The sequence below is a fragment of the Nicotiana tabacum genome, chromosome 19, assembly GCF_000715075.1.
Source record: "Nicotiana tabacum cultivar K326 chromosome 19, ASM71507v2, whole genome shotgun sequence".
NCBI classification, from domain to species: Eukaryota; Viridiplantae; Streptophyta; class Magnoliopsida; order Solanales; family Solanaceae; genus Nicotiana; species Nicotiana tabacum.
The window spans coordinates 133,820,607-133,833,733 of record NC_134098.1 but is presented as its reverse complement, the minus strand read 5'-3'; the positions used below and the strand labels follow the sequence as shown (position 1 = coordinate 133,833,733).

The window sequence follows — 13,127 nt, the reverse complement described above, 5'->3', positions numbered from 1 at the left end:
TTTTAGTATAATGCTATGACTTATCTCATATTATTGTGTTAGTTTCTTGGAAAACACATTATATAGTTATTTTTTAGTAGGACATAAGAAATATTTGGAGGACGAGTTATATATTTTATGTTATGAAGACTTTACGAGAAAAAATTCGAAAAATCTGAAAAATTCAAAAAAAATCAAGATTGAAAAATTCAACTTTGTTGGTTTGGTTTATAAATTAAAAAATGTGACACAAATTTGGTTTGATAATTGAAAAATTTCAAGGAATCCATATAAGCTACGTACACCCTATTCACAATAATCACTAAAAAGCTTCCGGACTTCTGCCGAACCTCTATAAATACCCTTCCCACCTGAAAAAATTTGAAATTTCCCCCATTGTCGCTCGCTTCCGATGTGAGAGTCGCTCGCTTCCGATGTGAGTTCGTCTCTCTGCGGTTCACGTTTTGCTGCTCTAGTGAGTTCTCTCTGCTCGCTTCAAGTTTCGCTGTTCTTCTCCGGCACTCACATTATCTGTTCACTCTTTTCTAGGGTTTGTATTTTAGATTTTTGTATAATATATATATATATATATATATATATATATATATATATATATATATATATATATATATATATATATATATATATATATGTCGCTCGCTTCCGATGTGAGTTCGTCTCTCTGCGGTTCACGTTTTGCTGCTCTAGTGAGTTCTCTCTGCTCGCTTCAAGTTTCGCTGTTCTTCTCCGGCACTCACATTATCTGTTCACTCTTTTCACATTATTTACAATTAAAGAGTATAAATGAAATAAAAGACAGTCTTAAAATAAAATGCACCAAATGTTCTAGTGGTAGAATAGTATCCTGCCACAGTACATACCCCGATTTGATTCCCAGATGGTGCATTTTTTAATTATATAATTAAAATACCGATCAACTTTGGTCGGTTTTTTCGGCATTTTTTTTTTTGAATTTAATAGACCGACCAAAGTTGGTCGCTAATTTCCGACCAACTTTGGTCGGTATGCCCTTCCGACCTTCAAAATACCGACCACACGTTAATGGTCACGTTTTGGACGGTTATTGGCCATTACCGACTAATTTTGGTAGGTTTTTTTGACGGTTTTTCCCGAATTTCTAGTAGTGTATGGTCTTGGTCTATGTTTTACTACCACAAATATGCCCTCAAATACTTTAAAGAGAGGCGAGACTCGATTCAAGTCTGTTCGTGAAGACATTAGATGTTTCATTCAAGATAAAGATAGACAGGTAGAAAATTGATAAGGTGTGATTACAAGAAAATTCAAGTACTTTCTTGTTACGCTACGAAAGGAATTAAACCTTTTAGTAGGTCTAGGTAATTGTTTCCGTTTGGTACATTATGGTTAATGCAAAAGAAGAAGGCATTGCTCCAATAGATCCATACCATAATTTAAGGATTACGCATTTAGCATCTAGGGGTGATACATCCGTTTAATATATGAATTAAGCACAGCTTTCTTGATTGATGATCTATGTATCTAAACTAGTTGAAAGTGGCAACCCATTAGTCTAGGTTTTGGCTTAACTGACATTAGATATATGTGCATACAAATATCCAGGCTAAACGTAGTTCTGTTCATGTTTTTTTCATGTTACCTATCAAAACAGTGTTTGTTCTGGTAACAATTTACTTTTAGTATTTAAGGTTTCTACTTATTTCTAATTTTATTTGACATCATTGTCTTTTAAACAGTGTATATCAGAATATATAGCGGTTGGATTTAACCTTTTCCTTTATGAGAATTTTCTTAATAAGTAAAATCCTTTTCTTTTCAAGAATTAGTTAATTTGAAGTTGATTTTACAAGATTTATTGAGTTTGCAAACGTTTTTGCTGGTGGAATATTGTAGCTTTAAGTATATCATATGTCTTATTGTTCTGACTTCTTGACTATGTTTAGTTGTATTTGGTTGTGCATCCATATAAGTTGAAGCCCACATGAGCAACAAATTGTTGAAAAGACAGGGTGGTAATATTAATGCAATATAAATGTTTGTGTTCTTTTCTCCTCTTTTGCAGTATATTGTTTAGCACTCAATTATTAATATATGATACAATCAGACCTCTCTATAACAACATCCTTATATAACAGTCATTCACTATAAAAGTCAAGTTTTCCTTGGAACCGATTTTTTAAGTTATATTTTACCTTTTTATAACAGCTTTTTACCTATAACAACAACAACCATATTTATAGCAGAATGCTCTTTGTAAAATTACTCCTCTATAACAACTGTATAAATTTTTTAAGATTACTAATAATAATTCTAAAAATATGTACACAATATTTTCCATTAAACAAAGTTTCTATCTTGCATAAGATATAAGATTTGAAGATTTGCACATGATATCTTTTCCATTAGACAAATTCCAAAAAATATTTAGATAGAAAATTTAACTGTTAAGCTCTTCAATTGTCTTCAAGGTAAAACTGTGGGATCCCTCTTTGCTGAAAATTTGGACATAAACCTTTGTCAATTCAAGCGTTATATTGTTAGGGAGAGAATAAAATTTATGAAACAAGTTATAATTATAAAGTTATTCCGTCAATTTTGAAAGAAATTATTTTTCTAGGTAGCTTTAAAATGTCTGCCTTAGAGTTTAAATCTTTATACGTTTAGTTATAAATTTATTAATAATGTATTAGCTTTCTTCAATATTTTAACTAGTGAAATCTGCATAGCTTTTAAGATTTTAGATTTGCATAATTTTGTTATCATTTATATGTAACATTAGAAAAGGAAAAATAATCAATTTTTGGATAATTTTTATTTATAACAACCAAAAAATATTTAAACGCCAAATGCTGTTATAGGTGTATAACATCCATTCATTATAAAAACTAAAAAATATCGGAACAAACGAAGCTATTATAGAGAGGGTTGACTGTAGTTTGCAGCTCTACTATTTTTTATAGTTCAATTTTTTTACTGCTGTAACTGTGCTTGCCTGAGCCGAGAGTCTCTTGGAAATAGCCTCTCTACCTGCATAAGATAGGAGTAAGGTCTGCGTACACATTACCCTCCCCAGACCCTACACATGAGAATATACTGGGTATGTTGTTGTTATTGTGTTATATATATATATATATTGTTACCAATTATACTGATTGATTTATTTCTTTGCGTTGTTCTTATGTAGTGGTGTAAGTTTTTGTGTTAGATTGTTATTGGAAAATGTCGTCTAGAACAATGTGTCTAACTTCTCTAGTACTCATATTATCTGTCATTACTCACTTTTTTCTAGGGTTTGTTTTCTATTTTACTTTAGTATTTTGTGTTATATATATATATATATATATAATGTTACATATTATATTGATTGATTTAATTATTTGCGTTGAGAATGTGGTGGAGATTCTTATGTAGTGGTATAAGTTTTTGTGTTAGATTGTTACAGGAAAATGTCGTATAGAGCAATGTGCAGGTATTGGTTGGCGAAAAGGGAGTGCGACTACGGTAACAAATGCAAAGTATGCGTTATTTTAAATAATTTTATCTAAAATTTTAAATATTTTTTAATTAATCGGTCAAATTACTATTTTGACCTTAGTTTTTACACGGTGAGGATGATACCCGCTTCTCGGTGGAAAAGGTAAGACAATTCGGATTGTCGATTAATTCCACAACTTCTTTTTATTATTTTGTCGATATTGTAGGTGCCGTTGTGCATAGCTTTCCTACGTGGATGCTGTACCGACGGCACAAGGTGCTTCCGACGGCACCTTGAGCTCCATGGACATGTGGAGTCGGCACATGTGGAGTTTGCATCGGCGCCGGAGCATCCTGCACTGTCGCCGACGCCTGCTGAGGCGGCATTGTTTCCGACAGCGCTGGTGGGAGCTGCCTCTATTCCTATACCTCCGGCTGTCTCTATCAGTCAATTGGCATCACCACTACCACCGCCATTACTGACGTTGTTGTGGCTGATCCTAGCGTCACTGCCACAATTTCTGATGCCTCTACGCCTGCTGAGGCGGCATTGGTTCCGGCGGCGCTGGTGAAAGTTGCCTCTATCAATGCCAGCGGCATCACCACTACCACTGCCATTACCAGTGATGCTATCACTATGGCTGACCCTAGCACCACTACCACTATTTGTGGTGCCTCTGCTGTGGTTGGCCCTACCATGACTGACCCTACCCCTATATTGGCTGACCATACCATAGATTCCTCTGCTATGGGTGCCACTTCTGTTGATGCCTCTGCATCTCTCTCTGCTGGTAGCACTATTTCTATAGCTATTGATTCTGCACTAGTCGCAATGGAGGCAGCAGCTATGCACTTGGTCGCTGCACAGAAAGAGCTACCACACCATTCATTAGCAATTGAGAAAGTTAAGCTTCAGATTGCTCATGCACAGGCAGCACTAAAGGATATAGTGGCTCATTCATCTGCTGACACTCATGCAAAGGTTCTTGATCATGCTATAATGCCCTGGAGACTAGGGGCAGACTTAGGAGACTAGAGGCACATTTAGGAGAGTGGAGGCACTTTGTGCAGATGATTGAAGATTGAAGTTGTACATAAAGAAGAGTACTTGCATGTAATTGGGTGTTGTAAATAAATAAGTGTCTTTGATAGTTGAAGTTTGAAGAATAGAGACACACTTAGGAGACTAGAGGGCACACTTGGGAGTCTGGAGGTACTTTCTGCGGATGATTGAAGTTGTACATAAAATTGAGTACTTGCATGTAATTGGGTGCTGTAAATAAAGAAGTGTCTTTGATAATAGAATTTTATCTTTCTTATTCGTTATTATTTTCTTTTCCTTTTCGTTTTTATTTCCCATTAACTTCATTTTTAATGTGTTTTGAACCTGGAAATGTAAATGACTTCTGAACTGAGTGGCGGTTGCGACTTCACCAACTGTTCAAGCGTATGATGTCAAACGGGTGGCACTAATGGTATGTTTCATAATGTTGGGAAAGTTTTGGTCTTTGAAATACGTCAATGCACGCAAAGAACTCTTTTAGTGGTCTAGAATAGTTGTTATCTTGTCACCGACCTATTTGAGGCCATGTTGAATGTGGGTTTTATGTTAATTTGCTTATTTTGATATTTGTTCTTAATAACCAGTAGTCCATGCTACTCTTCCAGATGCCTGATCACTTATCTAGAATACACCCTAATCAACCCCAAGAAATGAGTCCGAGTGATTGAATCATTTTTTTTTTTTCATTTTACACGTTTTATCCTATTTTAGTTCATAACTCCTTGATTTAATATATTCATGCACTCTTCAGTGGTTCCAATGGGAAAGCTGAGAAGCGTTATAGTTTTTGATTTTTTAAATATAAATTAAACTGTTGTTGAAAGGACTTGTTTCTTTTCTAGAGCTATCCTTGTGTTTATTCTATGCTTTGAAAATGATGGCACTTTAACACGAAGCCTATGTTCCGCTAGAGCTGAGCTAATACTTTTCAAGGCTTGAACTGGTGTTTTTGTCAAATTATTATTAGTTCGCTTAAACTGAAACAGAGACTGCAATAAGATTAATGACTATTGTTGGTGGTTACTGAATTTTCTTTTTTGATAGATTGCTGAGAGATCGGAGGGAGCAAGAGACAAAGTTAGGAGCTCTCTGGGAGAAGAGGAGGTATGCTTGTACTAAACTTTAACGTGTAAGATCAAACAAAACATATATTAGTTAACCATGGAAGTAGAAACAAAACACTGATTAAAACAAGTCAGAGACGTGGGAATGCAAATACTTTTAGCTGGGTGACAATTCTCACCCATAACAGTCTGAAAAATTCGGTACTCTGTTTTCCCCAGTAGTCTCTTGCTTTCTGAGAGTCCTGGGATGCTTATGGCTAGAAAGTATTCACTGTTTGATGAAAATTGTGATTTGGCAAGGGTAGACCAAGTATTGGATAGATATTTGCCACTTGCAATCAGGATGAAGCAAGTGCATAAAACCTTAATATGAAAAGTCATTTTTCACAGTTATAGTTTGTCCTACTAAATAAATGTATTGATGCCTAAATTTAATATTTAGGTATTCAAAAGGTCTGCATGTTTCAGCATTTGCAAGATTTCCTTATTCCTTGCATACTAAACTCTTCTGAGTTCTGACAGCTATTCTTTTCGGACACCGAAGGTTCCCAAGGGTGGATACAGATATATGGGTTACATGCGTCCTTTGGCAATCTGGGAAGTGCAATGTGCTTGATGTCCACCTACGCTTTCCAAGTAAGATGTGAAGCCGGAGTTGGGGAGATTCGATTCTTTGTCCAGGCCTCCAGGGAACATTGGTTTTCAAAGGTTTGCTCTTCTACTGAATTTGCCAGAAGAGAAAGTTGCTACCAACACATGCAACAATGTTTATCATTATCTGCAGCAAGTGTTGAGATAAACTTCACCACATTTGTCTCCTTGACTCTAGTTTCCGTTAGTTTTAAGGTATTGTTGAGCTTTTTTTGTTGTTTATCTAGAGTTCCGTTAGACATGAACTAAAAGTGTTCTACTTCTGTGAACCATTAAAAGCTTTTAATATTTCAAGTTGTATAATAAGGACCAAAATAAACTACTCATATGATTGAGAGACTTTGTGGGATTTTACTGGGTTGTTGTTGTTGTTGTTATATGATTGAGAGACTATTTTGATTTTATTAGTGAAGGAGAAATTTTGAGAGAAGAAAATGAGATATGGGTAATTTAGTAATTAGGGTTGCTGCTTTGATCCTCTTATGTAAATAATTTATTTGATAGGCAGTTATCTTATATAAGCTTTTGAGAGAGTCCTTGTTCCCTGGCGCCTCCTTAGCCTTTACTGCAGTGTCCAAACTAGTAAGATCAGAAAGCTTTGTCTCCACTGAATTGTTATGCCATTGCATTTGACAGATTGAAATCCTGCATGTTTATTTCCACTTTTGTCAAATCACTTTTTGTTGGGGCGGATTTTGATGAGTTGTCATGATATATCTAGAATGAAGGATAATGGAGTCTATTCTTCATTCTGTTTACCTGACTGAGTTTTGTCTTCAACTATTGGAAACAACAGGTGCTAGGTCTTGGATTTAACATTTACCAAGAAAGAAAAATTGGCAGGTGTAAGTGCAGAGGTTTGTATAACTTTCTTGTTAAAATTCAGTTTGCTTAAGTCATTTTCGTGTTAAAGTTGCTATCTTTTCCTCTTCTAGTAATTTAGACACGTGACAGATTTTTAAGACATGATTAATTTGTCTTGATCTACTATAATGAACAGCCCTTGCATTAAAATATGCAAATCTTTTGTGTGTTTGCATGAATCAATTATCGGAAACTTTTTGTGAAATCAAATGAGTTTGTAGTTATTCCAATGGTTTATCACGAGCCCAATTATCAGAACCATCTAGGGCTAGGTATTTTAATATCAATTGCTTGAAACAGAACCAAACACCACTAACCTACAATGGTGTTTCGGTCAGCTGCTGCAATTCTGTTCAACTTTTCGTATCCATGGGGTATTTTCTATTTAAAACTACACATTGCTAAACTGTGATTTCCCCAAAAGCAGAACCTAAACCATATGACAAATTTCACTTTTGGTTGACCACTTAATCTTTAGCTGAATAGACCGTTCTATCTGGATTTTGATAAAGTTTGTCATAAGAATAAAAGATTGTCTCACTTGCATAAATTGCATGTTGTTTGGATACTCTTATTTTTTTTGTATTTCCTCTTTCATTTGAAGGAAAACTTGTTGTAGAGCCATTTTTTTAAAATGTCTGTTTTCTTTATGAGGCCAAAGTTTGAGATTCATGTGGTATTGTCTCATATCCCATTATTGTGTGATGACGGATCGTTCTTTCTTGCTTTGCTAATTTGGTTTTTATTTTGTGGTTTATAGAAATTTTAGTGTGTGTTGTTCAGTCAAGAGGATGTTGCTGATGCCGAGACTCCTGATCCCATGGACATCATGAATGCATTGCAGCTGGTGCTCAGGAAGTCTGGAGCTCATGGTAGACTTGCTCGAGGACTCCATGAAGGTGAAAAGGTTATTGAGAAGCATGTTGTGCAGCTTTGTGTGTTAGCTGAGGACTGCGACCAGACATATAACATCAAACTGGTGAAAGCACTTTGTGCTGATCACAATGTTTGTCTGATTACAGTTCCCAATGGAAAAACTCTTGGTGAATGGGCTGGTGTAAGTGATTGATTATTGCTTATCTGTCACTCTAGTTAATGTATTATCAGACTTTAGTGTCCTTGAATAGCTGCTTTCTGCTGTGAAAATGAAATTGGAATGTGTGTTTTACTGTATATGTTTTCGGAGTGGAAGGGTTTTAGGGATTTGTGGTTAATAATCACCATTCGCCAGAATGCTGTGACTGAAGTCTTAACCTCATTTTGGACCTGGATCATCTTTTAACCTTTGGTTAATCATCTTCTAACCTTTGGTTAATTGATCGTGTTTAACAGACCTATGCTTTTTTGCACTTGTATTTGAGTGAAGTGGAGGGGCACAGGAGGGGTTCTGATTATTAACTTGTTGACTTCTCTTTGAAGTATTTTGTAGTTCGCATTTTTGTTGAACTGTATCATGTAAATCGAAATCCATCACTCATTAACTATGATCTTTTCGATTACAGTTATGCAAGATTGATTCTGAAGGGAAAGCAAGGAAAGCTGTTGGTTGTGGCTGTGTTGTTGTGAAGGTACATCCTGTATCCTGTGGCTTTACATGAACAGTAGCTGATAAGTTGCCAAACTAGAATTATATTTCATCGTAATGAATTTTCTGATTGATTCTGCAGGATCATGGAGAAGAGACTGAGGGTCTTCATATCGTCCAAGAGTACGTGAAGTCTCATTAAATAGAAGCTTGAGATGGAGATTAAGGGGACTATGAAGCTAGAGTTCCCGTGAGGCTATCTTTTTGGCATTTATTTAGAGTTGAGATTTTGATATTTCAAACCAAGTTCCCTTATTGTTGTGTACTTCAAATTTTGTTTTCCCATCTGGGAAGATCTAATAGTTTGAAACTGCTCTCTAGTATATAATCTTGTTGCCCATCAGCTAAAGAAGTCGCATTTTCAAAAAAATAATATTAGCATTGGCATGCGATCTCAACACTTGCTGTATAGTTTCTGAAGTAGTACCTATTATATTTCTTACACTGGATGTTATGCAATCAACACAAATGTTTCCAAAAGATAACCGTAGCATTGATTTGTGGTTTCTTCCTAGTCATTTTTTATCTTAAAACTGGGAAGCATTCCTCGAACAATGATTTTCTCTATGTGCATGCTTAAAAGGCCAATAAAAGAGAGGAGAATTACTTTAAACTCTCAATTTCCTGAAATTCAATATAAGGTGTTATCTAGCTGACATTTGTATAACTGTAGAGAGGATGCTGCTGTTGCTGTTACCGCTGCCGAGACTCCTGCTCCAGCACTTGGGGAGCCCATGGACATCATGACCGCTTTGCAGCTGGTGCTTAGGAAGTCTAGAGCTCATGGTGGACTTGCTCGAGGACTCCATGAAGGTGCAAAGGTGATTGAGAAGCATGCTGCACAACTTTGTGTGTTAGCAGAGGACTGCGACCAGCTGGATTACGTCAAGCTGGTGAAAACACTTTGTGCTGATCACAATATCAGTTTGATTACAGTTCCAAATGCAAAAACTCTTGGCGAATGGGCTGGTGTAAGTAATTGATGATTGTTTATCTACTGCCCCAGTTACAGTATATCAGTCTTTACTGTCCTTGAGTAGTTGTTTTCTGATGTGATTTTACTAGATACTCCATCTTTTAGGAGGTGAAGGGTTTTGCCAACTTGTGATAGGTAATCCTTAGAATGCCATGACTACCTTAACCTCATTCTTGACCTGAGTTATTGTGTTTGATAGTCCTATGTATTTTTCGCACTTCTAACTGAGTGGAGAGACAGAGGAGGGTTCCGATTATTAACTTGTTGACTTCTCTTTGAAGTGTTCTGTATTTTGCATTTTTGTTGATGTGTATCATGTAAATTAAAATCCAATCACTCATTCACTATGAACTTTCTTCGATTACAGTTATGCAAGATTGATTCTGAAGGGAAAGCAAGGAAGGTTGTTGGTTGTGGCTGTGTTGTCGTGAAGGTACATCTTATATATCCTTTAACTTTACATGAACAGTAGCTGATGAGTTGCCAAAGTGGAATTTGTATTCCATCGTAATGAATTTTCTGATTGATTCTGTAGGATTATGGGGAAGAGACTGAGGGTCTCCATATCGTCCAAGAGTACGTGAAGTCTCATTAAACAGAAGCTTGAGATGGAGCTTTAGGGGAACTATGAAGCTAGAGATTCCATGAGGCTATCTTTTTGGCATTTATTTAGAGTTGAGTTTTTGATATTTCAAACTAAGTTCCCTTATTGTTGTGTACTTCAAATTTTGTTTTCCCATCTGGGAAGATCTAATAGTTTGAAACTGCCCTCTAGTTTATAATCTTGTTGCCTGCATCAACTTAAAAAAGTTCGTATTAAAAAAAAAAACATTAGCTTTACTTATACTGCTTTTGTCCATGTTAAGTGCATGCGGTCTCAACAACGACTGTATATTATTTTTGAACAATTTTTCTCTCGATGTATGCTTAAAAAGTCAAGAAAGGATAGGAGAATTACTTTAAGCCCTCCATTTCTTGATATCTCATGCTTTCTGTTTACATCTGCAGGTCAATTAAGTTATTTTCTGAGCTTCTAGCTTTCTTTCCTGCATATTTTGATAGCTATCCAGTGATTTCAACCTAAATGCTCAACTCAAATTAGAGATACCAAATAAAAAAGATTGACATAGGCAATTTGAGAAAAATAGTAGCTTTTGTAGAAAAGGAGAGAAAAACCAGAATCAGAAGAATATGAATCACACGAACAGTTTTAAGTGGTGATCGTTGTATTCAAGGTTCAGCTGCACTTCAATACAATGAACCAAACGCTATTAAAATAGAAAACTCTCACCATTTTGCATCCTTCTTTCCTTTGTCCTTCCCCCAAATTTTGCCCTATAATGGCTTTAATTACTATAGCACCGAGAAAAATCTATTTTGACATTCCTTTATTTCCTTTCCGCTCACCGATCATTTTGTTTACAATCAGGAATATCACGCAAATCTTTCGAAAGGATAATTTAATACATAACACTAATAACATCCCAATGTATTTCTACAAGTGAGTCTGGGGAGGGTAGTATGTACGCAACCTTACCCCTACCCTGGAAGGACAAATATACTATTTCCGAAAAACCCTTGGCTAAAGAAAAGATTGAAAAAGCACTAATAGCAAGTAAATAATTTAATAGATGCTAAAGAATAAAGTGGTTTTTTTAGAGACTTTTGTGAAATAGAATTATGAATTTGGACATTCTCCCTCAAGTCCTAACTAAGAAACAGTTTTCAAGAAAATAAATTCCCTTCCTTTTTATCGTTTAGTCCCAATAGATCGCGATATGATAATCCACCACCTATCTAGGTTAACTTCACATATTTAGTGTAACCACTTTAGCCGAATTTTTAGAAACTAAGCGTATAAATACTTTCCGATTAGTGGACAGAACTCATTACTATATATTAAAGCTTGAGAACTTATTACTAATAGCTGATAAACATAGGTGTACTACCTTGTCTTCTCAGTTCTCATTCATGTTAAGTGTACAAAATTGCATATTAGCAAAACCTAATTATCGAAAGTCGTGGTAAACAAATAAGTAGAAAGATGCTACAAGTACAATTCTAACTAGAGAAATTAAGATCATTGGGCTTTTTTCAGTGCTGGGGTTAATTAGAAGAAAAACAACTAAAGGAGCAGAAAAGAAAAGGCGAATGAATTGGGCAGAGCAAAAGTCAAAGGTACTTATTTAGACCGCTTCGCTTATAAGCTAACTTATAAGTATTTTTTGACTTATCTACGCGTTTGGTAAACACTCAAAGTGATTATAAGTCAAGTGTTTATAAGTTAAAATCAGTCATAAGTCATAAGTTGGTCACCCCCAACTTATAGCTTTTCACCTTAGCACTTTTAGTTTGACCAACACTTTTACAAGTTTATCCTTAATAATATTGTCTAATTCACAAAATACTTTTCCCAAAATAAATTTCTCATATTCATTGTTAATTCTTTTCTTTACAAAGATTTTTTTTTAATTTATATTCTTTTGAAAAAAAATCATGGGTATTTTTGTCATTTTAACAAAAGAATAGTTTATCGGCATTTTTTTATCAAATACATTAATTGTTTATTATCACTTTCAACACTTGTATCCAAACACGTAAATGCTTATTTTAAAAATCAGTTTTCGCAGTTTAAAACTTTTCAACACTTCAAACTTATCAGCTATTTACGATCAGCTAATCCAAACGGATTGAAAGAGTGATAAAATTAACTGGTTTAGTGCCTTTTTTTTCTTTTTTCTTTTGTGTACCAGATGGGCCAGTGGAAATTTTCTGGGGATCTAAAAAAGATTCTCATTTATGGAATTATTAGGTCTTAATATGCTAAAATCACTTTTGTAAAAGCTGAAGAAACCTTTTTCATATTTTAATTTCATTGTCTCAGGCTGTCACTTCCTTTTTTTTTGCTTTTTGAACTTTAGAAAATCACAGATACAATCACCCATTAAACAACAATTCTTACGAAATTTTCTGATTTTCGTATATCAAAACTTCATGATATTTTTTTCAGATGAAAGGAGTTGGTCTTTTTCTTATTCTCTAGTTTAAAAAATTGTTCTCCAACCTTAAAATGTCATTTTTTATATTAACGAATACACTCTAGCTTCTTTTTATATTTGGAATATACGTTAGAAAGAGTGTTCGTTGAAACTGAAACAGTATTATTTAAGCAAAACTTCTCCTGGTCCAAAGTGGGTCAAGCAATTTCTACATTCGGTGGATAGAAGTTAAATTATTGGCTAATTCCTAAATAGCTGTCCTTTAGAGTGGCTACCTGGTGTCATTTCGACCAATAGGAAGCAGTGAGCCCATAACCTGTTTATCGCGTTGTTACACGTCCAGAGCGATGGCACTAATAAAAGCCCAGTACTGAGCAAACCAAGAAGCAACACAATCAGCCCAGAGTTCAGTCTCAACTTCTAGGAGGCCTAGAAAAGTATAAAGGCAGGGAAGAAGAGCCTCTTTCAAACG

The 13,127-nt window shown here is 35.1% G+C and overlaps 1 protein-coding gene across 6 annotated transcripts; it reads left to right on the top strand.

The window, feature by feature from the left end:
- Nucleotides 1–297: 297 nt before the first annotated feature.
- Nucleotides 298–10,494, top strand: LOC107771609 (small ribosomal subunit protein eS12-like). Of its 6 annotated transcripts, none has more exons than XR_001644847.2 (13): nt 298–454; nt 3,412–3,494; nt 3,575–4,928; nt 5,561–5,620; nt 6,103–6,426; nt 7,028–7,088; nt 7,856–8,152; nt 8,598–8,663; nt 8,763–8,803; nt 9,354–9,651; nt 9,746–9,791; nt 10,024–10,089; nt 10,192–10,494. XR_001644847.2 is itself a non-coding variant. In XM_016591019.2 (13 exons), exons 8-13 carry the CDS (start codon nt 7,916–7,918, stop codon nt 10,249–10,251), a joined length of 768 nt encoding a protein of 255 aa, XP_016446505.1. In that variant the 5' UTR covers nt 300–454; nt 3,412–3,494; nt 3,575–4,928; nt 5,561–5,620; nt 6,103–6,288; nt 6,365–6,426; nt 7,028–7,088; nt 7,856–7,915; the 3' UTR covers nt 10,252–10,494. The 6 variants fall into 6 exon arrangements, 5 of the variants coding, with proteins under 5 accessions (XP_016446505.1, XP_016446506.1, XP_075094763.1 ...); XM_016591019.2 differs by lacking the exon at nt 9,746–9,791 and having other exon boundaries at nt 300–454; nt 6,103–6,288; nt 6,365–6,426; XM_016591020.2 differs by lacking the exon at nt 9,746–9,791 and having other exon boundaries at nt 300–454; nt 6,125–6,426.
- The last annotated feature ends 2,633 nt before the right edge of the window (nt 10,495–13,127 follow it).